Source organism: Pollicipes pollicipes, unplaced genomic scaffold, assembly GCF_011947565.3.
Source record: "Pollicipes pollicipes isolate AB1234 unplaced genomic scaffold, Ppol_2.1 Scaffold_2555;HRSCAF=2994_pilon_pilon_pilon, whole genome shotgun sequence".
In the NCBI taxonomy this organism is placed as follows: domain Eukaryota; kingdom Metazoa; phylum Arthropoda; class Thecostraca; order Pollicipedomorpha; family Pollicipedidae; genus Pollicipes; species Pollicipes pollicipes.
Window position 1 is genome coordinate 17,886,947 of NW_023596136.1, and position 27,770 is coordinate 17,914,716.

General features: G+C 50.9%; 1 protein-coding gene across 3 annotated transcripts in view; it reads right to left on the reverse strand.

Moving 5' to 3' along the window:
• LOC119103870 (uncharacterized) overlaps positions 1–13,662 on the reverse strand; it is an 81,162-nt gene extending 67,500 nt beyond the window's left edge. For 2 of the 3 annotated variants that reach the window (XM_037227549.1, XM_037227564.1), the window contains exon 1: positions 13,566–13,661. In XM_037227549.1, coding sequence (XP_037083444.1) covers positions 13,566–13,632 — 67 coding nt within the window. In that variant the 5' untranslated portion in view covers positions 13,633–13,661. Of the gene's footprint in view, positions 1–13,565 lie in introns of all 3 variants that reach the window. The other variant, XM_037227556.1, reaches the window with a different exon arrangement.
• Positions 13,663–27,770: the final 14,108 nt, after the last annotated feature.

Here is a 27,770-nt window from a genome sequence, read left to right on the forward strand (position 1 = left end):
ACGTACATAGTTTGTTCATATTCTTGAATCGGTTTAACAGCAACGCGTGCGGCATATCGCAGCACTAAAACAAAATAAAGCTCAAGTGTACAAATCACCTGACCCGAATCCAGCATCGCACCCAGTATGACATACTGCCCCAAGTGCACTTTTCTTTTTCCTGCCCCAGTCCCATCATTTCAAAATTCGATATCCGCTAGTTACCGATATCCCCGGTTTTGCATTTAGAACTTTGTCACTGATCGTCCTAGAATCAAAAATGACCTTAATTTTGTCCAACCTGGCTGATAATCTAAAAAGTAGTGCAACTGTATCTCAAGCAGCTTGCTTGGCTCCAGTGGACTGGGCGAACACAATGGCACCTGGGCTCAGAGGTAAGGGGACTGGCACGCAATCCGTGCGAACCAAGCGAGCTGATTGGAATATTATCTTTTTTACGTTTATGATGTCCCAGCTCGGTAATATTTTCAAACACGTCAAACCACGTTTAACAAAACTAATCTTAAAAAATTAAAACCTCATTGCGATCTCATCAAAACGTTTTCACTGCCCACCATGATTCCGCAAAATGGGGTTCGGTTTGCCTGCCCAGACCCTATAGCGCCATTAAAGAGGCGAGCTCAAACTTCTCGCAAACTCGAGAACCACGCTAAGTAGTTATCAAAGCATATAGCTGGATAGGCATCATGCGATGACAATGGGTCCTGCGTCAGGACATCTAACATCGCGCAGAGGGCCCACCCGACTTATATCGAGCACACCTGTACGCCCTGCGCGCAGTCACAAGGGCGCCAATTGGCTGGATCCCACTGGCTGAGCGAGACGGGGGGCTTATCCCCAGCCCCTTCCCCCGCCTTCGTGGACATGTAGCTGATGAAGAACTCTTAGTACATTTGTAAGCTGTATTGAAATCCATGGCCTCTGGCCAGGACTTGTTTGTTTTGACTGATGGCCTATTCCATTTTCCCATTTGACTCCCATTTCTGTTCACTTCATGCCAAGATATTTTTTCTGGCTTTGACTTGCATCCTTTTTACTTTTCCCTTTTTCACGTATCCGTGTGACTTCTATCACTTTTGTCTTTTGCCGGCATCACTTTCTGTAGTTGAGGTCTATTCTGTTTAATTTTGCCATGTAGCGTTTTGTCCTTCTGGATCTCTTGACATTTTCAATTTTACACTACCGTTTTATTGCTTTTGACTTTCGTCATACGAATAGTTGTCGTTTGACTACCTTGTAGCTTGTTGTTCTGGAAACCCTCATTAGGTGGTGTCATGCAGAGGCGTCACTTGTATTAAGTGGGTGAGGGGAGGGGGCAACGGGGCGATCCTGGTGCCTACTTCCCCTGATGAAAGCAAGGCTCTGGATGCTGGTATCGGTTGTTGCTTTCATAAACACGAGCCTGGGGTTCCTGGATCTTTTTGACTGTTTTGCAAACACCGGGCTGTGACTATTGGTTGTTAACGCCTCTGCGCTAACCAGTGCATGTCTGGGAAACCAGAGTTACGGGGCTCGATTCCTGGTGGTGCCCGCCATTCCTGCCAGGGTGAAGCATACGGCGCCATATAGCCTCGGCAGCTGAGTTCGTCGTAAAGCCTCAATGACGACGGCTGGCTCTTGATCGTCGCGGATTCTTTCGCAAACACAACATACGGGTTCCTGGTTCTCATTAGTTCCTTAACAAAAACAAAAACAAACACTAGGCTACGGCTTCCATTGGTTCTTCACGTTCTTCTTCATGCTCCCATTGGTTCTTCACGATGTTTTTTCCCGAAATGCATTAATATGGTCGATTATAACACAACATTTTTGCCAGAGCAGGTGCGAAATATCCCGTACATAAGAACGATCGAACATGCTTGACCCTTTTGACCTTTAATGGCCTGGCCGCATGCCCTCAGATACAATCAGGCTTGGCATCACTGACATCGAAATCGGTTGAATTTGTAAAGAATACAAATGTGTTATCTCAGCTGGCAGCAAGTAAACTGTATTGTCCACTTTCCGAGAAGCCTGACTGCCATGGTCTACATAAGTGGGTCATCGGTTACGACTTACTGCGACAACGGCGCTGAACATTAGACAGAACGAGTACAAATGTCGTGAGGTCAGCTACTGAAAACGTATGCATGGCATGCCTGACGGTTGAAAAGTTCACGGCAAACCTCAGGAGAGGGAGGGTCTGCCAGGCCCACTGTTGGACGAGGTTATGCGTGCAAAAGCTGCAGATAGACAATGAGCCACCATTGTGCTTTAAAGGGAGTACGCTACTTTGTTATACTTTCCACATATTGCTATAACAGATGCGTCCGACGTGATTGGTAAAACCAGTTGTCTCAAAATCCTTCCGAATGGTTCCGATTTCTAGCTCAAGTAGTCACTCCGACGGAACAAATATTGGACTTCCTGCTCACCGCTATGAAAATAGGACGTTTCATTTGTCATGATTTGTCCAGCCCGTGCATTATGCTATGTTTGCAGTGCATTGTTTGGTCAAAATCCTTGCCTAATAAATTCTCCGAAAATATGGCGAGCTTATTTTGAGAACCAGACATACAAATACGAGGGCATTGTCACAAGAGCTCAAAGAATGACGCCATACTGTGGCTTTGGGTCCTTTTTCAAAGTGCACTTTGTCAGTGCTCCTAAAACACCTGCTAGGGTGGCACTACTCAACGCCAGCACATTTCCAATAGTCCTGTGTGCCGTGCATATTTTTTTGTTTACAGAGTATTTCACGGTGGGGATATTTGAGTGCACCGTTCAAAAACGAAGGCGCGCAGTGGCATTGTTCACCCGGCACATCCTAACGTGTTTGGGTGGGTGAGGACAATGCATTTCACTGTTCAACAAAAAGAGGCTGCAGCTAATGCGATTTGCCCTCGTTACCATAATGGCACATACACACATGTCCATGAGCATATATTTCACTTGCTCGCATCAACATCCCAAAAGCGTTTTTTGTCCGACGAGGCCGAGAGCCGAGAAAGACGAAGTGTGCGTGGTCCCTTCACGAGAAAAATGTGTCCTTGCAACCACACTACGAGGAATCGGCCATCACCAAAGTAGCTTACAACACAAGTTACAGCTCATACAGAGATGCAAAAGACAAATATAACTGTCGATGCCGGAAACCAGTCATTGTCCGCTGTGTTGCATTTTGCATCGGTTGCATTTTTGCGTGTTGTAAATGTTGACGAGCTGAGAGCAATCTGTTGATACAACTAACATGGGCCACCATGCTTCACACTAAGCTGTGTTCTCGGTACTATGAGATTGCAGCCCCAGCGCAGTTGAAAGGATGATTCTGTACTGAAAGCACCCATCCTATTCAACCTAACCTTGTGTCTTGCTTTTCGTTTTATAGCATCTGAAACGCCAATACTTAAAAGGTAGCTTTACGAACCGATATAAAACAAGCGATGTAATTGTTGACGCTACGTGCCCCCGCTTCAGTCCTCAGCGGTGACGTCATCCCAGCTCCATCCCATGCCGACTCATCGAACGCCACATCATCACACAGGCCCAGCCCCGGGCTCTGGTATGGATCCGACCGCACTAGGCCGGCCACCGGCCGTCGCCACGGCGATTTGTCGCGGCAAACGCCGGTCGATAATTCAATCGTTATTTCTTTTCAAAGCGATGAACAACCGAAAAAGACCATGCCACCTCTTTGTTTTGACTTGTTTCAAATGCTGGCGCCTGAGTCGCTCTGTCAGCACTGCTCCCGTCGGGGTTCTCACTCCACAACACAGTGCTGTTGCGCCCGAGCCAAGCACGCTCGTGTCGCTCTCAGGCGGTGCCGTCGGGTGACATAGGTCACAGCGTATCAGGCCGCGGGACACGCCCGCGGCTCTGCCCCGCGGGCCCTCATTACAGTGGCTCGACGACACGTCGCCGGTCTCGAGCGCGCTCAGCCGCCGGCGCGGCGCTGGAGAGCCGGTCGGTCGGCACCCACGCCGGCGGCCGAGGGGCACGAACGGCCCGCTGGTACCGTCCGCCGTGCTGTCAGCAGTCGTCCGCCGCCTTCGGCCGCGGTCTCTGCCTCCACATCCGACAGAGGCCAGCACTGTCCGACTGGTGCGGCTCTCGGGCTGGCCACGGTACAACGGCGGCTAGACTGAGGCCGAGGGACCAAACTGGTAACTAACTCAGCTGCATCCGAGAAACCATTCAACTTGACCTGGCTTCATAACTGCATGAAGTCATGTCTTAACGCCATCTTGTTTTAACGTCTTGGTTCATCATTCCAACAAGAACTCGGATCGCTGAGCTCGGTCCTGGGTCACACTACTTCACAGCTACGCATCTTAGAAGGGCATCCCTTAAATCACGTCGGTACTGTTGGGGTTTCGTCACTGGGTAAGTCGACCGCTTCGTCACGGGGAGGGGAGGCGCGCTGCCCTGGCGGCTGGTCGTCGCCGGTTGACGGCGGTCGGACAGCGCTGTCGACAGGGACTGATGGCAGTACGACTGCCCCATCACAGCCAAGACTGGCACGTGGCACGACGACGCACGGCTTATTAAGCAAACTGTTCAACTGCTGACAGAATTTGCAACACAAAGCCACAGTGTCCATATCTAATTGGCCTTTAACTGGCGGCTGTCCAGAATCGTTAAACGCAGGCCTAAGTTTCCGGACGCCGAGGGATTGGCCGTCATGGCTCGAGCGCGGTCATATAATTAGGCCGTGAATAACTAGTGATCCTCGAAAGCTCCCAGCAGGAACAAGAAATGCCACAATAAATGGCTTGTCTTGGATTAATACGATAATACGGCTGATGAAACTGCCAACTGCTGAAGGATATATCTATCTATCTATATATATATATATATATATATATATATATATATATATATTCTTTGCAATCTGTGGATACTCACACCATTATTCTGTTTAACACTCACAAATAATACTCGTACGGTAAGGCGTTACAAAGTTTGGTGCTATCCAAGCATTACCATGGTCAAATTTTCAGATTTGTACGTGTTCGTTATTATTCATTTAATCCTCTTGGAATGCCAATGGCCAAGATAGTTGCTTCCAATGGGTGCGAAAAAGCTTGTACAGCATCGGACCTTTAACGATAGACGTGTGTTTTTGGGCCCGACGAATCACAGCGGCCCTTTAATAGAGGCGCATGAGGTACAGTGTGCGTTTTCAACCGGACGAATCACCCAACTGTTTTTTTACGAGAAATCGCGATATAACTAAATTATGTGTAAGACAAGAAGGATGCCCATCCAGGTAGCGTCAACAAGTAGGCCCTGATCGGAATATGCTTGTCGGCTCCTTGCCACATGCAAGGAGCCGAAAAGATATGCCTTGAAGCCCAAAAACAGGCAAAGTACTTCCACTGGCATTGTGTGTTCAGTCAAGAGTGAGGTACCGAAAGTTAAAATCGGTGAGCTCATCTATTTACCTGGACGCGATGGCTGCTTCATTGTGTCACTCCTCGGACGTATCAGCCTCCGATATCATTTCACCTAAAATGAGAGGTAAGCACACGCCTGGGTTGTTAGCTGAGTTATGCTGCTGGACTGGAGGGCCATAATTTCAGCAGAATTGGATAGGCGAATGCCACGAAACACAGTGATGATGCGATTTGTCCGACACCAGCCTGGCCATACTACGGTAGTCCACTAAACAAAACTGGAGACAATTTATTTAGCATTTTTCACCTTGTCTGCAGTGTCCTCACTGTGTACAGCTCGGCTGATTTTGTGATTTGAGAAGGACACAAGACATTCTGGGCCCGTTTATATATGCAGGCTAGGATATATGGGCGTTATTCTGGCTCGCGGGCAGCGAGTTAAGACTCATGAGCTCGACCAGAGCGTAGCAGCTAACTGAATGAGCTATGCATTGTGATACATGGTTTTTTTACAATAACGTCGCCATCGTAGTTCAGTCTGTTAGAGAGCCTCCTTCCCACCCCATCGTGCCGGGATGGTGAAGGATGGTCGAATCGAGTCGTTTGGGTGCTCGCTATTTTCCCCGGCTGGTGTTGGCCTGCGGCCGGCGGCACCGGCCGCTCAATATTAGACCGGGTCAGGGGCGGGGAAGACCGTATCTAACATTGCGACGCGTCAAACTTTTCCACAAACTTATACCGCTGACCAGCAATTTCACGACTGGATGGTGGGGCCAGAGCTCGCCGAACAAACCCTACTTACGTCGGCTATGATCCCAGAAGTCCAGGCAGTCAAAATTTTGGAACTCTAGATAAAAAGTAAAAATACTTAGGAAGACTCAGTTCAGGTATATAGTTGTACTGGTGGTCATTGGTTCAATCACTGCAGGCCACCGCTGCCATGGAGTCGCAGAAATGGCCTTTACTGTTTCCCCCTCCCCTCCCCTCCCCGCTCTCCGGGGGCGTGGCGAGGATAACGTGTTCGTTGTTCACTACTGATATGTTTGCTGTACCAAAAGCACTCGTGACAGCACGGCCATACCCATCCGTGGCGTCCAAAGTCGCTGGGTGCGCCATGCTGCAGGGTGAGCTCACACGTCTCGATCTGCGGCCCTGTCGGCTCCTATAAACAGACCTGGCACAGTTTGAGCGGCCCCTCAAGACGGCGCGGCGATCGCGCATCACGTGGCGTGAGCAGGTGTCCCGTAGAGCGGCAGGACCCGGCTGCTACTGATTACTGTTCACTGGGCAGAGCTGCCACTGTCCGGTCCTGCAGCCAGCTCTTGGGTCTGTCAGGCCCGGCCTTGGACAGCTGCCACTGCCCGGCCCTGCAGCAAGCTCTTGGGTCTGTCAGATCCGGTCCTGCAGCCAGATCTTGGGTCTGTCCAGTCTGGCCATGCAGCCAGCTCTTGGGTCTGTCCAGTCTGGCTATGCAGCCAGCTCTTGGGTCTGTTCAGTCTGGCCCTGCAGCCAACTCATGGGTCTGTCCAGTCTGGCCAGGCAGCCAGCTCTTGGGTCTGTCCAGTCTGGCCCTGCAGCCAGCTCTTGGGTCTGTACGGTCTAGTCCTGCAGCCAGCCCTTGGGTCTGTCCAGTAGGGCCGCGTGTTTACTGTGCCGTGCTGGTCCGCCGGTCCGGCGCAGAACATCGACGCCGCAGAAATAAACAGATGACGAAGGTCAACAGATCGGCGCTCCAGAGGGCCGACATCAGACACACTCCGCCGGACTTTGACTGTCAACGCTGCAAACTCGAATATGTGCTGCCGTCGGTGTGCTTTGGCGTGAATCTCCTCCCAGGATGGTCAGAGTAGACCAAATCCAGATAGTTCATACGCTGGTGCTAAAATGCTGAACGTAAAATTACGCTGACGGGAGCTTGCCGGCCGGCATGCGACCCTGCGTATTATGGACAGCTAGTGGCTCTTTGATTTACGGCCGTTTCGCCGGCCGGTGCCGACCATCTGGCACCTGTCAGCAATGGCAGACCCTCGGCACCGCCCACGACGGAACAATGGCGTGTCAGCTGACCTCTGACGTCACAGGGCGCGGCGTGACATTTGTGACGCTACGCACGGGAAATGTCGTCGCATACATGCGGAGAGCTACAATCACGAGGCGTTTCGTAGATTTTCCAAGCGGCCGATCTCATGGACCTCGAGCTAAACGACATGTCAGGGAAAGCAATGACAAAAAGAAAATGCAGTTGGTGTATTTTGTGCACGGTAAATTTGTACCCAACAAAATGCAAATAACCCATGCACTCGCCGCGCTAAGGCCATACGTCAAGCAAGCCACCACGTTTTGAGGAAGACTTAGCATTAAGGCCCAACAGCGAAGTAAAAAAATCAGAGTAATAAGCAACCGGATGCATCGGTAACTGCAAAACAATTGAACAAAACAAAACAACTACTGATCTGATTGTGTTTGAAAACACGATTGAACTGGGTGTAAGATTGCGCGCAATGATGTTTTGTTTTAAGCACAGATGACAAACATGCTTGAATTGAACCCTAGCTTTCGGGACAATAGTTACTCCTTCGCCAGCCTTGCTAGATTCACGTCAGCCGGCCAGCCTCCACCATCTGTAACCAATGCTGTGGAACGGATAGATAACATCCTGCAAGCTAAGGTTCAATAAAAACAGGCTGGTCGAAATGGTGTCCTTCTACATCAACGATCTGTTTGCGAAATTCGTGTCAGAGGCATCGCACGCTGTATATCTAATTAGGTGGTACTGACAACTAGGAGCTTAAACTGCGTTTGCGATCCATAGGACATACGGCTGCACCGTGCGGGGACGCCCGGAGCAGCAAAGTGGACTTATCACGTCCATCGAATATCGCATAAACCTAAAGTCACATTTCTCAGGGCGTCTGCCCCTTTACTTGAGCAGCCAGTGTCTTCCAAACTTGGACGCCCAGCTCGCTCTCGGACCTCCCGCAGCCCGCGCGGCCGAGCTGTGAGATGAGCGAGTGCAGAGGCCGGCTGACGGACGCCCGCTGTCTTACACTTAACAGCCTCGTCTGGGCTGAATCAGCGCTCCTCGGTCCGCTCTCCGCGGCGAGGAGGCCCGCAATATGCGTGCCGTCTGGAAGGGCCGTATAAACAAATACTGGGCACCGCGAGCTATGCGCAGTAGCAGCCGGGGAAAGGCTCCAGTGGCGGCTGCACCGCCAAGCTCCGGGGCCTAACGGTACAGCATCAGATTGGAATCAGGCGGTGGCCAGTAGCCCGTCCAGTTGCCTTCAATTCCCGCACCTGGAAGATAGATACCATCTACGACCAGTCTGACGAAGTACCGCAAAACCCGTAGGTGCGACCGCGCAACCAACCAGCTTTGGCGTCAGCTGACTGCATTACAGGAAATATTACATACTTGTAGATATTGGGGCAAGCGTCAGATGTGACGAGCTAAGCTTACTTGCAACTATTGTGCAAAAGACTGTTCTAGACAGCACAGTTGGCTATTTAGTATTAAGCTCCTTCATTCGTCATAGCTTGATTGTGTTATGGAACATCTGTATCACGTTTGTGTCACTTAAACTGACTGTGCAAAGTTGCCAATGTGGTGAACGGGCTGAGTTCCTTGTAATTCTCCAGCTTATTGAGAGGTATGCCAATTCGGTGCGGTGTTTCCACAACTCATACACCGTTATATGCGCGTGTTTTGGCCCTTTCCGGCGGTTTTCTTGCATATCAGCTAGTGATTTCATATCGGTTACGTGCATTCTCAGGCTCAGCTGTGGTGCCTTTGTTAAGTTATTCAATTATCAGTCTTATTTCTGTCTTAACTCGCACCGCTGTCCGACTTCCTCCTGTATTATGTAGAAAAAAGGCGATTGGTGTTCGGAACTTGCACTGGGCGCATACCATTGATAGAGGACCAAACGAAGTTCAATGGTGTCATAAATCGTGCTGAGGTATGTCCGGCACGAATAATTCGACGACATATATCACTCCCTATTTGTAACAGCCCTATTTTGAGACAGAGTTGAACATTTGCGTGGGGTTTTAAGCTGAAATAGCCATTTGCAAGATAATTTGGTCCAGTGCACTGTCCTGACCTTCCTAAGACCCAAAGCAAGCAAGTTTCTGAACTGCACGCCCGCAAAGATGTGCATACCATTTCCAGGTCATGCAGGCATGCATGACGCCATGGCGACGTCATTCAAATCATGTCACACCATCGCCCATGCGCCGTCCAAGGCCAGGAAGTATATTATCATTGAGCCGTTCAGATCTAGCACTCGCGAGTACGATTCCCAAATACTCTGGGCGTCAATTGGCTCTCCATCAATACTAAACAAGCTGTGCAAGTTTAGCCACAAATCGCGTTTTGCGCTACAAAACAAAAAAAGCTGGAGATGATTGCAGTTTGTTACGGAAATAAGACCTGTAATCGAAAGACTTGAGAAAAGCGCCATAATCGAACATTTTAATACAAACCACTTCTTAAACTTATGAAAAAACATGCAAGAAAACCATGTGAGAGTGCTAAAACATGAGCACACCACAATATCTGGCTGAGTGAACACCTTCAGCACCGTGCTGCAATCTCACGATAAGTTTGAAGTACTATAAGTGAGCGCAAACGTGGCACGTTCGCACGGATAGTTTGGCAGCACCTCAACACCATGCTAACGTTCCATGACGCCATCAAACGATGACGTATTGATTACCAATTTTAGTAGAGAAATTGTGTTGTCTACAGCAACCTTTTCCGCTTAGAAGTATGCCAATAGCTATAAGTGAGATTATTTCATCAGATATCATGCTTGCTTTAATATCTACAAATGTGGGACATTCCATTTAAAGCACTTTTTGCGCCTGACAGAATACCAAAAGTGGAAGTGAGCTCATTCCATCATATCTGATGCTTGCCTCAATATCTTCAAATGTGGAATACGTTCATCAAAAAGACATGCTTTTCCCCAGTTCAGCGAGTTTCGGCTTTGCCATTACAGTGTCCCAACCTTAACCAGACTCACGAGCATTATTGCGAAATGTAACAAAGGTATAGAGGAGTCATTGCTGACCGATGTTCTGCAGGCCATTTGCCACCTGGCAATCAACAAGCGAGGCAGAATCTCAGTGGATGCAAAAACCGGCGTGGATTGAGACGCTGCAATTATATCATGCCTATAGCAAACTAAAAATGCTCCAATTTATAAGCATGGCACCATCCTGTTGTCAAACGGAAAAATACGGCGAGCCTTCACATACCCGGCACGTGTTCTCGGTCTCGAGAGGCTATCGCCTGGCGCTACAACCGACTGTTTTCAAACGATGAATCTTAGTCCGTCAACACCCACGCGGCACTGGTTCTCCCTGTGACCCTGGCGTTCAAACGGCTGGGGAAGGGGAGGGGCAGAAGTGGAGGCGAAGTGGGCTGGGGGAGGGGTGGCATTGGCGAGATCAACGAGAGCCTTCAACGGCGGAGCCGTATAATTATTAGCTGGCGATCACAGGTGTGCTGTCACCCGATGTCACGTGTCACCGTCTGGCTCCCGACGCAGCAAACGTCCGAAGCCACATGACATGTGGGACAATGGAGTCGGCCGCCCGCCCGCCCAACCGCAGCGACGTCGAGGACACGCCCCACAAAAACGCCTCGCACGTGACCTGCAGAGGTTTTTAGGAGCGCACCGTGCGATACGGGGACCTTCGCTCTGTTTACACGAAAAACGGCGTGAAAGGGTCGCAACCATTAATTTGAGGGCGACTGCCGGCCCCCGCTGCACATCGGCGCCGTCCGGTGTATGCCGCATTAGTTTAGTTTGACCATCAACGGGATGCGATGCTAGTCACGGTTGTCGGTCGGGGGCAATCCCAACAATTTCAGACATGTATGGCTTCCTCTAAAGCTCTGTTGTTGCATTATATCGAACGATTTCCTTGCTGACTGCTATGGCCTGACTTTGAGCTGCCAAAGATCAGTGAACTTACAAGGTACACCTATTTCTAACATAAAAAGATCTGCTATTCAACTCTCTACAGCTATGCCAAGTTTTACGTGGCTAGGCCGTATCCTTAGGAAATCTGTCTAGAAAATTTGGGAGATCAATTTACCCCCCCCCCCCCAACCGAGTGTTTAAGAAGGACCAGGCTGTAAACTGCACCGAATGATCTTCAAGCTAGCTATTTCAGTTAAAAAACATACAAATGTGGAACACTCCTTTTAATGGAGCATGACAAACAAAGCATAGCGAGGCATTGCAATCTATGGTATTTTGTACGGCCTTTTGCACGGTGTACGGTACGGGCAATGCCTATGGCTGAAATGAACTGTTTCCTTTTATTCATGCACCTTATTCTCAACGGTTGGTTATTTGCAGCCGTTGCCATCCTTGTTTACTTACTCTAAGAGTATACATGGAACAATTCGTGTTGCACAAGAGGTCAGGTCCAAACGCATCTGTGGAAAACTGTCCAACTCTCAAAGTGCGTTTTGTCAATATTGTAGCGCACAACTGGCCTTGCGTCTTGAGTGTTCCGGCACTTTGACATGTAGTATACAACCGCAACGTCTATCTGCTTCGACACGTTATGCCGGTGCTGACAGCCTCTTTGGCCTACCCAGTCACTACAGACCTGTATACCTGAGGAAATGAAACACGTCTTACACATTTGCTTACCTCGTATCTAGGCGATATTTCAGTAGGGTAAATGGAAAAGTAAAAAGAAAACAGAATAGTCACACAGCTGCTGAAGGCGCCAACGCCCAGACGCACTGTTCCTGCAGCCACTGGTTGGCAAAACGCGTCATGTGCTTTTCACAACGCAGTAATGACTCAGAGCCCCGCTGCGTGACAAAATGGCCACGACACCCCTCAAGCCAGTCCTCTCTAAGATGGCGATTTTTGCCACCCAACACGCACTCCACCTGAGTCCAATGAGCCCGAATTAATCCTCCGCAAGTCCTCTCGTATCAGACGGAAAATGAATCCGTCAGGGGACGAGCGCTGCACGTTAACCACCCCCAGCGACCATTTCTGCGCAGAATAAATCACGCGTCATGCATGCGGGCCTCGTTCGTCTGGCAGGCCGCTGCATAATGATGGCGAAATGACGAGTGGTGCGCTCAGAAAAACGGACCGGCGATTTTCACCCGGGCCGCCTCGCCGTCTCGCCGCCCCGATGTTTTGACACGATGACGGACGCGGTCGACCGGAGGCGGAAGAACCGCAGCCGTCGGATGCCGGCCGGCGGTGCGCCGGCCCGCCCAGCCCGCAGCCGCCGTGCTGTTTGACTTGCGATATGTTTTCAGACGGCTGCTTAATGAAAAACGCCGCCGAAACTCGGCCGTGTCTACGACGGGACCGAGGCCGCGGCCGCCCATCCAGTGCTGGGCAGGCTGTGCCAGCCGGCGCGTAATGGCACGTGATTAGTACACGGCGCCGCCCCGCGGCGACCGCACCCCGAGGGTGACACGGCACCGGCTGCGTCGATATGTCATCGGCTCAGTCGGTGGGCAGCCGACTTGTGGCGCACTGCAGTCGCTGCCGCCGCCGACGACGACGACCAGCTCACCGCAATACGCCGGCGGTAATGAGAGCGCATCTGAGCGGGAGGGTTGGCCAGCGATCAGCCGAGGCCACCCGGCGGGTGGCCCCGGCCGCCAGCGAGCACGTTCTGGCACGCGGCTTAGCACCCTGCCGATCCGCCGCCCGCACACGGCACTTTGCTAGACCAGGCGGACGTCGTGCCGACGCGCTCGGGGACACAGGCCATTGGGACTCGCCGGAGCCCGCCGTAACTTCTACGTCTGTTTTAATGGAGCGGCACATCGATCTCCTGAGTGGAGAACAACGGACAGCGACGGCGTTCGCGGTGCATGAGCCGGCGCACCAGGCTGCAGAATTAAATGTCGGGGAAGGCAATCTGCACGGTGTTCAGTGCCGCTCACCGGGGCAGTGTGATCATTTGGAGGATAGCAGAAAATTGACAACGTTCTTGTGGGCGGTTGGCTTCCCCCGCGGCCCCTGATTTGTTCTCCTTCCCTTCCCGCAACTCGCTCTTACGGGTCGCGACAAAGCGACCGCCAGCACCGCCCAGCGTCAATCGCCGCCGCCGCAGCTACAGTCCAGCCCACATCACGACGGCGTCCACCACCGGCGAACGGGGCGAGCAGCCCGCGACGTCAGCGCTCACCGGGAAGTGACGTCACGAGCAGGAGCAGCAGGCTGGCGAGCGGTAGCCGGTCTGGCGTTGGCCTCATGTCGGCTGAAACAGGGCACGCCAGTCAGCGGCCGCCTGTCGCTCAGCCGCCTCCCCCTCCGCCGGCGGCTGGCTCCGCCTCACTCCAAATGTCAGCCCTGTTTTTGCAGCTGCAGCTGCCGCTGCCGCTGACCGCGCCGTGCACAATGCGGATTCGGCTGTCGTGCAGCGATAGACATAGCGGCGAAGGGAGGGGGAGCGGAAGACGGACGGCTGCGGCCAGTGTGACAAAAACCGACAACAGAGGGTGGGGGAGGGATTTTTGGCTTAAACGCTTTTAGGGTAAACGTAAGCTAACTGCCTGCTTGTGATCGTCGCGGTCACATTAGGAGGATTCAGTGAGTGCTAATTTGGTAACTTTGGACCACTAAGTGATCAATAAAGGTTTCGCATACTGCACGAAAGTTGAGCGATCATCATGGTCCTTATTCTAGATGACTGTTCACAGATATTTTCCGGAATGGTGACGAGTGACATGTTAAAACTTTGGTAAGAATCCATCGATCCTTGGCAGTTACAATGTTGTTTTTCACGTAATGCTTACACGTGGCTGCAACGTACTCAATCGGTATCCTAATAACTTGATAGAAAACTACATGCAGGCTGTTCCCATCTAAAGAATCTCGTCCATTTTGTTATTTACAGTGTATTCGGAATCACATAAAATAAAGCCTGAGTGACTTTTAACCCACGACCGCACCCAGTGGCGTCACCACAAGCTGCCTTTCAACGACAGCGTTCGAATCGCCAGTTTCTGAAAGGTTTTTTATGGGTGTCTTGACTCGGTGTAATTACGGCGACAAACTGCACTCTATAAACGTCTTGAGTATATATTCAACATTTGATTAACGACATTTTACAACAAATCACTACCAATTTGTGCACGCTGCACTTATTTTTAGAAATTTGAACGTCACACAAGATCATTCGGTTGATTGGCCTCCAGCAATCGTTGACTTCTACCTATCCCCTAAGCACCTTTTCACTTATTCTGACAAGCACCGCCTTTTACATTTATTTGAAGCTTAACCTTCCATAAGAACGCGATAAAATGTGAGCACTAGCACCTGTAAGCCATTTGCCACGAAAACTAGTATGACTTTGGGAAAAAACTAGCCCGACTGGGAAGATGGCCGATGGAAGTGTGGGCTCGTGCAAGGCCTTGATCAGACAGTGGCTGTTCGGAGCCGAGACGTGCCGACAGCTCGCCCGTTTGGCCCGACCGTAAACCGTTAACGAAGGCGTCGACTGGCAAAGCGCTTGTAGCAAGTTTGGGAATGATCTCTCCTAAATAAAGTCACGGCGGCAGTCAGACATGGCCGAGGCGGACCGACCCGCTCGGTTGTCTTGTTTAAACATGCAGCCAGTGGGCAAATGCTGTTCTACTCCACGTGGTAATCGGCCTCATGTTGGAGTCCGGGATCTAGACGTGGTTCTAACGAAGATCAATTGGCTCTAACTAAACTATAACAAATGGGAAATTAAAGTCGTGTACAACTGTCGGCATAACAGCAAGGTTGGCGAAATACGCAGGTTCTGTTTTCACGTCATCTGCAAGGTTGAGTTTTCCATTGGTTGCAATCCTCCCCGCAGTGATTCGTTTTCCTGAGCAAAAACGTGGCTTCAGTTGTGTTCTCGTCTCTCTACAGCTGAAAGACTGAAAGAAGTGCAGAAGGAGGGAAGGCCGTACAATCCCTTTCAGCTACATTGAGCCTTATGGCAGTTTGAGTAAAATTGCGGGGCAACAAAACAATCATTTTGTATTCGCAGTTGCTAGCTCGCACTCTTCTCACCACGTCCTTTCTAACTGCAGATAAGCGTTCCCTGCCATGCGATGCTTTTATGGCGCTCGTCAGAAGTTCACGTTCACCCACCGCCGCGATTTAACACGGCGTGTACCGCGTGCTGCCTTAATAAACGCCGCTGCTAGCTCTTGCGCTGCAGTCTGTGGGTCCTGCCGCTGAGCCTGCGCTGCAGTCTGTGGGTTCCGCCGTTGAGCCTGCGCTGCAGTCTGTGGGTCCTGCCGCTGAGCCTGCGCTGCAGTCTGTGGGTCCTGCCGCTGAGCCTGCGCTGCAGTCTGCGGGTCCTGCTGCTGAGCCTGCGCTGCAGTCTGCGGGTCCTGCCGCTGAGCCTGCGCTGCAGTCTGCGGGTCCTGCCGTTGAGCCTGCGCTGCAGTCTGTGGGTCCCGCCGTTGAGCCTGCGCTGCAGTCTGTGGGTCCTGCCGCTGAGCCTGCGCCGCAGTCTGTGGGTCCTGCCGCTGAGCCTGTCATTTGGCGCAATCTCGGAGCCGTCCCATGTCGGTCCCTCAATGTTACCCGGCGCTGCATTGTCTCATCTCTGCGGCACTCACTTGCCTCGGCTCTAGTTAGTCGGCACGTTAACCAGCAGGGCCTTAGTGCCAGTGCGGGTAATGGGCCGACAAAGCCCGCTGGGGGGGGGGGGGGGGCTGTCTGCGGGGTCATCCGAACCGGAACCTGGAAGTCTTGGAATATCTCTGGACCACCTCAGTAGTTCCGAGGTTACAGACATTATAGACACGGCATTGCACATCCGGCTGAAGACTACAGAATGGACCTCACATCGATTAGTCACAGCAGGGGAACACGCGCTCATATCCGTCGGGACGGCTCTAAAAGCTAAAAGAATGCTTACTAAATGGTATTTCAAGGAAAGAAAATCGCATATTGCGCATTGCAAAATGAACTGTTTGTGTTCGTTGCTATGCGTGGTCCACCAAATTTGCAATGGTATATTTTGTAATCCACATGAATGGGTGCCTTATGCGACATCAACGGTCCACGCACAGCCAGACAACAGGTACACTTTAACCAAAATTTGTCGATTGCGTATTCTGTGTTATTGACTCGGTATCCCATATCTACTTCGTTTCATAAACGATGACCGCCTCCGTGCTAATTTTACCTCTGCTGTCTCACGGTTTGATTTTTGTAAAGGACAGTTGAATACGAATCAAAAGATTCGCTAACCAAAACAGTAGTAAAAGCCTTCTCGCTCGGAAAAAATAAGAGAATGGAGATATCGGTGCGTTGTTATTTCGGCATCATGCCTTCATTGAAACGGAAGCACGACAGAAGCACAGAATTACAAGCCCTAAATTATTTGCCAACTTCGCCAAGGAAATCTCAAGGTGAGCTCTTTCACGTGACCTATGGCAGGCACGTAAAATATCATATTTTGGTAGCTTCGGGCGCTCCAGCATCCAAAGTAACGATGGTGTAGAGAAAGCATGATTCACAACATACAACACAAAATGCAACATAAAAATGGATGCGAACTGGCACACAAAATGACATGCATTTCGAACATGAGCCGTTGTCCGCAACGACCGCATCATGATGATGTTACTACCCAATACACAGAAGCCAAATATCGCGCCCGTAGCTTAGTCATGCAACTGGGGTTCTGCAGTGGCCGGCTGATAATTGCCGCAATGTTTGTTGGCGGCCGGCGGCGGCTGACAAACGGTTTCATTACGAGAAGGACGACTGCAGAGCAGCGGGGGCAGTGTCGCCCGGTCGACGCTGGACGGGCCGTCCCCGGACGGCTCCCCCGGACGGGCCGAATTTACGAGACGCTGAGTGGCGCCGGCCGCCGGCCCCGGACCGGCGCCGCGCGTCGTCGCCGACGACTCTCCCGGCACCCGCCGGACGGAGCGGAAACGCCGGCGGTTCCCCGCCGTGTGTATGCGTGTGTGTGATTACAGCGCGAGGCGGTCGGGGTGAGCGAACCGGGACGTGCGGGACGGCTGGCGCCGCATTGAGCGTGGCTGAGAATATGAAGCGTAGGTCTTGTCCGGCCATTGCACACTGAGAGCATTAAAACGTCTGGCAAATATGGTTGCTGTTGAATTACAGTTTACTTTTAACACATTTTCCTACTGACCCCATTCTCGCACGGTTACCATGACCTGCATTTTTGTGTGGAGCGCATTCAGTCGCGCCCAACTCTGAGCGGGCAGAAGAGTTGCCTTACGGATGCTCTCAGGTAAAGTTTCGTAAAAAAACGACTAGAAAAGTAGAGTACGCGCCAAAAAAGAGAGGAAGTATTCTGCATTCCAAAGCATAGGACAAGAGCAATAGATATGCGTGCTCGTCTTGCTGCGTATTCGATTAAAACACATACTTTGTAGTGTTAAATGGAAAAGGAACACTCAATATACCTTTCACCTCACCCATCTCCACATGTTTCTCCATTCAGCCAGTCACGCGGGCCTGTTCCCACAACGCAATGAGAGATATCAGCTATATGCTCCTGAGGGCCTTGGTCCATCACTATTTAAGTCCGCACCAACGATTGCGAGCCTCATCCAAACACAAACAAAAAAATCCAAAAAAGGCAGGTTACGTATTTGGCTGTGATGCGCTGAGTGCGGCTGGCGCATTCTGACATTTAGCGGTGAACTTATATTAGACTACGCATACTTCTAGATCACTTCACGGAGTGAATTTCAAGGATCGAGTTCGGTTCAATCCGACTAGTCCAACCAATCCACCCACTAATCCATTTTTTCATTAGTTCTCAATCCAATCCGGTACGATCCGAATTGCCAGAAAACAACAATCACATGAATCCGTATTAATCGCCACCACAGGAAGGATTACAAAAAATAGACAACAGCAACTTAGGTTCATTTGAGTACCTTCACCTTCAGTTATGTATTCACTTCCATTGAAAAATTGTGGAATAAGCTGTCATTAACCAATAAATGCTCAGATCCTTAACCCAACATAGACCGGGCAATTCACCAGCACACCATTGACCGGAGAGGGAAAATTCCCCCCCCCCCCCCTCCTCTGCTCATTTCAAAAACAGCCAGGCCGCATTCAAAAATTCAAGTCGCAATCTACCGCACCGTGGTGTGCAACCTCAGACCACACAATAAACTTGAGTTTAATTATTTATTAAGGTGACAAGCCAAGGTCAAATTTTAATATAGATTAGGTTAGGTTAGGTTAGCTTAGGTTAGGTTTGGTTAGGTTAGGTTAGGTTAGGTTTGGTTAGGTTAGGTTAGGTTAGCTTAGGTTAGGTTTGGTTAGGCTAAGCTTGGCTAGGCTAGGCTAGGCTAGGCTAGGCTAAGCTAGGCTAGGCTAGGCTAGGCTAGGCTAGGCTAGGCTAGGCTAGGCTAAGCTAGGCTAGGCTAGGCTAGGCTAGGCTAGGCTAGGCTAGGCTAGGCTAGGCTAGGCTAGGTACGGTTGGGTTTTGACCTCTCCCACAATGCATTTTGTTTGGAAGTGTATCTCATGGTGTGAAACCATTACTCTCAAACACTACACACGAAGGTACGAAACGTTGCGGGCGTTGCACCAGGCCTCGAGCTATGGTCACGTGCAAATGCACGATCACGTGCAAATCAGCTCTCATTTGCACGTGCCGGGCAAATAAGAGCTGAACACTCGGGCTTTATGAGTATTTTGGTCTATTTACTTCCGTCAGATTTGGGACATATTACCGTAAAAAGGAAGAGCTTAGCCGTGAAGACGGGGATCGGACAAGTGAGCAAGAGGTGTTACTTGATAATAAATTGTCTAATGTCAAAGTCAGATGGATAACCTCGGTGGGCAATAAAGCGGTTGGATCGATTTTCGCGCTGTTTTCGACGGTTCATTGATTCCAACAGCGCAGCCTGATACTCTTCAACCCCGCCTCCAGTCACGTGGTCATCGGTTTGCGTGTGAAACTGATAAAGGGCTTCCGCCGCCCCGCCACCGCGCTGCTGTGGAGCACCTGAGCCTCGCCGCCCGCCGCCACGGGCCCGGGCCCACCTGGGCACGGGCAGCATGCGCTGCTGCGGGGCACCTGAGCCTGGCCGCCCGCCGCCGCGGGCCCGGGCCCGCCTGGGCACGGGCAGCATGCGCTGCTGCGGGGCACCTGAGCCTGGCCGCCCGCCGCCACGGGCCCGGGCCCACCTGGGCACGGGCAGTATACGCTGCTGCGGGGCACCTGAGCCTCGTCGCCCGCTGCTGCGGGCCCGGGCCCACCTGGGTACGGGCAGCATGCGCTGCTGTGGAGCACTTGAGCCTCGTCGCCCGCTGCTGCGGGCCCGGGCCCACCTGGGCACGGGCAGCATACGCTGCTGTGGAGCATCTGAGCCTCGCCGCCCGCCCCCACGGGCCCGGGCCCGCCTGGGTACGGGCAATGTGCGCTGTGATCCATTTCGTGTCATGACTCAATCTTTGTTACAGAAAGTTGCCTAAGGCTGCTGCAGGCATTCTTCACAGCCGTATCTAGGACACCGATGTTTGATATTTTTTTATAATTTTGAGTTTGAGACCTTTAAAAAATGTCGGGTGTACGTCCCCTCAATATTCTGATTTGACATGTGAATATTTCAAGGTGCAAAATCGAAGCAGCACAACGAGAAGGTAAATGAGTGATGGACTAACCGGCTCACATTTCCCGTCCACAGATGTCAAATATGTTGTTGTGTTCGGTCGCGGTGTCAATTTGCCCACGGCTATGCACTTTTGTCAAACATCGGCAAACATGACGTCACTCGCGCCTGATCAAAAATTGTCTAATAAAACTGCGTATTTTGAGCACAGCATGTGTTCTTTAGAAGGTACCCACAGAGATTAGTAATGGTCTGGGCCAAGGTCATGTGCTCTGTGGTCATATGATAGTTGGGCATGAATGTTAGTGCCCTTTTCCTCATATCGACAGCAAATCTACACAAAAAGACGTACGAATTTGCAATATGTACGAAAAAGAGCAAAAATTTGCCTAGCTTCAGGTCGATGATCACGCATTTTCCGAACGGAATAAAATTTAAGAACTGTAGGTACTATCGCAAACTGTAGGTACCATCATGTTCTACTACTACAACCAGATTGAACAACGGTAAATAACCTACAAAAAGTTATGTGTGGTCAAACTTGTTTACGGTTAAACACTTTGGTTGACCTCTTTGATCTAAACTAAGTCACTGATCATGGTAGATCAAAATTTCAGCTACGTAAACCATGTCAAACTGATAGATGAGCAAGTACCGAAAATTTCGTGTGGCTGCAAGCGTTTTTGAGTAATGATCGAAAAACCGTGGGGAGGTCAATATCCCCTCCCCAGCCGGGCGCAGGATCAATACTGTCATTTATAACTATTGGGATGCTTTTAAAGGCAGTGTTCCACATTTGCTTGCCGCAAATAGGCACACTTCTTCGTCCCTTCCACCGCCCCGACGCTCGTGTCGGCCAACATTCTCATGACCTCGCGCACCGCCTGCTCATGCTCATGGAAGCTCTTGGGGCACCCCTGGGACACTTGCTTCTTGAGGCAGCCTCCAGTAAAAAGTCCAGAGGCAGAGTCTGAAGAGTGACCCGGTCAGGAGCGGTGCGCCTTGTGGCAGATCAAGCGTTCCCCCAAGCGTCGTCCACGCCGCTCAAGACTCATGTTGGATGCCTATGATGTGGCTCCATCGTACTGGAATCACATCATGTTCTGGGAAGTTCAGGTATAGCATGCACACGCTGGTCCTGAAACGGTTGAGCACCTTCACGTAAAGCTCCTTGTTAATGGTGACAATGGAGTCACTCCAGCTCCTGAATGAAAATGGATCGATGATCCCCTTCTAGCAGAGGTTGCACCAGGTAGTGCTTTTGTTGGAGCGCTGAGGACATTCATACCCATTTGTGGAATGATATTGTCTCACATCCTTACATGTTGGGTGTTCGCACTCCCATGTGGTAGAAAAAGGGCCTCGTCACTAAACCAGGCGTCACTAAACCAGGCGTGAGGTTGGCGTCAAATGTGCAATCGCGACAAAACCAGCTTGCGAAAGTAGCACTTTCAGTTTGTTACCTCAGATGGTGTTTGGTCGACCGATACTGTGTATGGTGTTGGTCCAAGATCTCGTTTTTTTTAAAAACTCTCCTCACGGTGTTGAAGCTGGTGACAACTTGGGTTGCAATTTTCAATAATGACCTGATGAGGGTTCGGAGCCACCTACCACATACCTACCACCTTACCTTACCTACCACCTACCACTTACGTCTTTTGTCGAGTTTTGCGCGTTTCCGCCCACTTCGTCCCTGGCTGAGGTCTTAACGTTGCTCTCAGCCAGAAACTGTTGAGGACGTCTTCTGATAGTCTTGGGATAGCATGCGAAGCAGACATTGAAGGTCCATCGGAAAGCGCGCTGAGTTGCTCTTGTGAATAACGCTCGCAGTCCAGTTGCACTTAAGCTTTTTTTCTTCCTCACCGGGTGCACTTCAACGGATGAGAAACGCAAATTTGCAAAGAAAAAACATGAATTTGCGACTGTACGCTGTCCATGAATACCAATCGCTTTACGGTTAATTGATTGTTGCTCGTACAGAGAAAAAAACCAACAAGGAAACTCCGTCGGGATCATCTTGAACTTCTGTTCACGTACACAACGTCGTTAACAGCTACAAACTATTTTATATCAGCAAGAAAGACCTTGATCTGGTTTTGTCAGCAGTGGGAGTCGACACATATAAATCTGAAAATATTCGACTTCGACCTTCAATAAACGAGAGGTTAGCCGACGTTATCAATCGAATAATAGCTATGTTGACAACATTTAACATTTGGAACCTGTGTTCGTGAGCACCATTGAACAAGGCTAAGCATAACTACATTTAAAAACGACGACACGTGAGTTTTACGAATGGTCCAAATCTGTGGAGACAGCACATCTTTCAGAATCTCCAATATTAAACCTCCAGAGCACTCACATCTTAGCGTCCGATACACAGTCCTGCGCTAAGGGCTACGCGAGACGCAGGCGGCTAAGTCGGAAAGCTACGACGATCTATATCGAACATTAAGTGATAAAATTGCCTCTCACGAACACCACACACCACGAACGTTGTGCGAACTTTAGGACATGTTAGGTATTCAGGTTCTCGGGTCCTCGCATTCAATGCATGGTACTGCCAACGGCTGTCCGGCACACAGCTAGTCAAGCCGAAAGGAGGCGCGCACTCACGCAGCGAATACACGCGGCTAGGAGAGCACAGGGCAGACCGACAGGCAACTGGCACGAATGAAGCATAGCGCGGAAATGACATTTTGAACGCATTTTAACAGCTTTAAGACAACGTAAACCTGAACATGACATCTCTGTACATTCGTAGTATTTGTCGGAGGTTGAGCGCAAAAATGCCACCTTGGGACGTGCTCTGGCGATGTTCGTGGGGTAAGTGCAATATTCGTGGTATCTCATGTTCATGATAAGTAGTTACCCAACATGATGCTCGGCATGGGTGATCGTAACCTTCAGGCTTAGCCGCCCTAGCATAAGACGGCCTATTGGGCAGTAGGATGTGGGAAGTCGAATGAGTTAATACGTCCATGTATTCTCGTGGCAATGTAAACGCCGCTTCAAACCATTCCCTTTATTCACGTGCCTTGGTGTTTCAGCATATACTTTTTTGCTTAGCCTAATTCGCCCGCGACCATAGGCACACTTCAACACGTCGACTCTGTCAATATCGCGAACGCTTCATTGATGTCTTTTATCCAGTGACTATGTAATCTTGTGGATCCACTTCTATCAGCATAAGTTTAAAAAGTAGCGCGTTTGACGATGATCGAAATTCCGGTTTTTCAAGGTAGGTTTCAATAAAGCTAATCAGGTACCGTATGAGAATGGTCCAGCAGAACTGCGTCATCAAGCAGCCGTGCCTGTGTTTAAAGGGAATGTTCCGCACTTGAAGATATTAAAGCAGGCATCACGTCCATACACCATTTGTTGATTCCGTCATGGAAGAGTTTACGCTCAAGGTCAGCTTAAGGTGAGAAACGGGCACTTGTTCCCGGCCGTAAACGGCGCACATTCAGATGATCATACCATCAAAAGTCGAATCTCTTCATTGATTATGAAACTCTAAAAAACAAGCAGAAAACTGCATACAGATAAGCAAACTGAAGAGGAAGCAGAAGTACTCCGAGATAGATCACAGGTGATATATGGGTTTTGCAACAATGCACTTAATTCTGCCTCGGAATAGTGATATCCTGGAAGTGATTGGTGCGCTGAAGTCTTGACTAGTCTTGACTTGCCGGAATATACGGGAAACTGCAAGGACATTTAACCAGGACAAGACGCCTGCAGCACAGCACAAGGAGACGCGAGCCACCTCATTGTTGTGCAATGCCTGACAGGCATGTACATATACGCCGTAGTGTAGATGGGAGTGACGACCGTGTGCAGTACGCAACCTTTCCGCGGACCACTCCGTGTCGCAACAGGCTTGACGGCTGCTTTCGTATTCCCCATCGTGCCGCGGTTGTTTGACACTTTAATTGGGATCCAGCCCAGGCAATGGATGTTTCCCTCCTGATCGTCTAGCTAGATTATGGGCCACAGTTCTCTAATGAGCGGCTCAGTACGCTCAACCATTTCCAATACACCACGCGCGAGCAGAACATATCACACACCATGAAATTTAGTTGTTTTTCCCCTTCCACGAGGTTGTTTTAAATGCGTATGATATAAGCCTCTCATATCCAGCAATGATAAGCATGTGTGTGCGGTCCATAGATCACTGGGATTACAAAATAGTTTGCTTGTTCTTAAAGCAAAAAAACATTGTTTTAAGTTCTTAACCCTATGAACTGCTCCCTCCCTCCCCCCCCCCCCTCCTACATGCAACTGAGCCTTTTTGCTGAATCTTCGAAACAATGAAATAACACAAAACGCTGGGCAAAGAGAGGGGTTATGTCTTAACTGCTTAATAACAAGACATAACGTGGAGAAAAGCTTTTACCGCCCTATTCCCTCCCACCTCCCATTTGTCGCTGGGTTTCCAAAAAAGAGTGAAGCAGGTCGTTGAAATTTTGTCATTTTGCAGTATTATCCTTTGAACGCATTGCGTCGAATTCTGTGATACATGGCGTGTGCAGTGGCAGTCTCAGTGTCCTGTTTGGAGAGGGTCGTGCAGTAACAGTTGGCGCTGATGGTCAGATGTTCACCGCCACGGGGTTGTGCGCGCTGGCTTGCATTTACAGGGGCTACCACCTTTGCGGTGAAGAAGTTGTACGAAGAGTGTTGTCATTGCAATTTTCTACAAGTGGCATGACGGAGGCAGCTCCAGGGCTTAACACGGGGAGTACTCACGCAGCGCGAAGAGCATCGCGGCCCGTCAATGTGGGTATAGAAGGAATAGTTGTCGCCATTGAAATGAAATGCTCTCCTCTTACCGCCAACATTTACACAACCAATCGATACATACAGTAGCAAAGGCGTGAGCAGTTGGGACAGAAGGGGGTGCAGAGGACCATAATGTCCCGCCGAGGCTGGAGGAGTGTCCCTGAAATGCGTGCGTGCGAATTTCTCAAAGGTTATTGATGCTAAAAGTCCACGGCAAGGTTTCAGCGAGTGTCTAACGACTACGGACGAACGTACGCGACCGCGCGGCGAGCGCTGATTGGCTAGGGCTTCCAGTGCCGTCGGTGGACTCCGCAGACGGGCGTGTTTATTCCGCCGCCGTCCGTTTCCGGCCGGGCTGCCGCTGTCGCTGTGTGGGCCCGTGCCGTGCAGGCATGAGCTCCGCGCCCCCGGGCCCCAATGTCGGGCGCCGTGCGCAGTTAGCACTAGCGCCGGCCCGTCACCGCCAGATCCCCAGTGAACATGGCCGCAGCGCTGCGCCGAGCGGCGTCAGCGCCCAAGTGTCTGCACTTTGTTTATGGAGAACACGGCAAATAAAAACGGCCGGACGCCGTGCGGGGGGTGGGGAGGGGGGCTGCGCGCCGGCAGGCGCGGCCGCCAAACGCATGGTGGCTGTTCGTACATGTCGTAATGGACCAGAACGAACCCATCTCGCAGGCTCGCATTACCACGGAGCCACCCACGACTTGTGGTGTGGCAGAGCGTGCACGGTGGTCTGCCGCCACCCAGCAGGCTACACCCATCAGAGCAGGCACGGTGGTCAGCCATCGCCCACCATGCCGCAACCATCCGAGCGGCCATGGTGCTCAGTCAACGCCCACCGCGCTGCACCCATGAGCGGCGCTCCGGTTCCACCGCTGTCGTCAGCCGAGCTGGCGCTCGACACGACACAGCACGCGGCGCATGCGCAGACGATGCGGCAACGGTGCGGCGCTCCCGAGAAGTCAGGGTTGACGCGGCCGACGCCGATTTCAGAGAGGCATGTTACAACGTCTCGTCACGAAATGTGACGCACGTCAAGCCGGAGAAATAGGTGTATGTCAGAAAACTGTCGGAAAGTCATGGCGTGGGAACCGTACAGAGGTGGTGGAAATGAAATGTCCAGGCATAAATCAGGATGCGCTGGAAATTCCTTTGCAGCACTGGAAATTTCCAAACAGAAGCGCTGGAAATTCCTGTTACGCAGCATTCAGCGTAGCATACAGCACTCACCATTCGTGTGCTAAAGGAGGCAGCAATAACAAACAATGTACATATATACTATCGACCATTCGGACGCCACGACACTAGGCAAGCGACTCCGCCGCATACCGCAACGACAATGAGCCGGCAACAGCGGCAAACGGTGCGCGACAGGGCCGTGCACAGCGAGCCGTGCACAGCTGCCGGACGGCCAGGCGGTGCTGCACCCTCCCCCGGACTGGTGGGCAGACTCCAGACCCTCGGGCTGGCGGCAGCTCCCAGCACTGTTGACAGATCGCGCACGGGCACGCGACGAGCGCAGATGCCGTTACTAGCCATTCGAGTCTTGGTCTCCAAAGTTTTCGCGGGCAAGATGTCGTATTAGTGGCACTCAACTACCTCTTGCATAGTCCTTGGCCAGGTGGTTCTTCTCTGGTGGTTCTGAAACTGATTCTTGGGACTTGGACAACAATTACCACCCCGTCGATCGCTCACTAAACTTAGCTCAGCACCCCTGTATGAACTTATTATGATTATTGCGATCTCAAAATTAGTCTTTTTTGTAGTCAGTCATTTTCAAGCCAATAGGCGTCGAAACGCACTTAACGAAGTCGTTAAGTGCATTTGCGAGGAATATTACCCACGCAGATAAGGCAGCAGTAATAGCCTTATTCCTTGGAGAAATATAAAATAAGTATCTATATCTCCACTCTCCTGTTTTTTTTTCTCTCTGAGGAGCAAGGCTATTATCGCTGTCTTGTCAAAAGGCCTTGGATAAAGGTTAAGCCCAGTCAAACAGAGATGCCAGCTTCCTTGAACTGGAGATTAGCTGCCTATGTTTGCTGCATCTCCCTCCCCGATATCCGGGTCAGCACTGCTTAATTTGTCAAAGCGCTTCCATATGGAGCCACGGCAGAAACTGCACAACCCCGCGCTGCACGGAGCAGAGACGGGCTGGTGCGCAGACCGTTACCAAGACACTAAGAGGCCACACCCATGAAGTGCAGATGTTTTGGCCCACCCGGCGCTGCCGGGATCGCCCTGCCGTCGCCAGCCGTGGTGGTGGTGCTGCAATCTTGCGCCGCGAACACTTGAACTGCAGCGTGTTACCCGTCTCCAACGCCAGTGCGGCATGTGAGTCGTCGTGGGCGTCGCTAAGTGGCAGTGGGGCAGCTCTCGGCCACCGTGGGCGATGTCCACCTCCGTTTCGGCCGACATCAGGAGGCCTTGCTGAGATACATGACCACCTAAGAGCGGCTGCTGGCACTGGGAGGCGTGTCTTTTGTCTCGGCGATGTGAACACTAACTTAATGCGTCCCGACAACTCAACTGAGTGTCGCTACATGCGTAGTGACGCCGCACGCACGCCGCACGTAAACGTCTATCAAGGTTAAGACAAAGATAATTGTCGAGTCGGTCATATCTGGCGTTCGCGAACACAATTTCAGGACATATCGGCCGCCAATTGGCCCTCATCAAATGTTGTGCATGGTACGATGAGGAAATCAGACAATGACGTTTTGAAGGGCATATTTGCTAAACAGAGGAATTGTGTTGCCTAGAGGAGCCCTTTCCACTCAAATATATCCCAATAGACAAAAGTAAGCTGATTTCATCATATATGATGTTTACTTGAATATCCTCACATGTTTAGCATTCCTACTAAAGAGGATGTTCCACAATTGTATAGGATTTTGAGCTGAAATAGCCATCTTGAAGGTCATTCAAAGCGGTGCACAGCCCTCCCCTTCTTGAGACTCAAATCTCTCTGGTTTCGGAGCTACAGGCTCATGAAGACGCGCAAA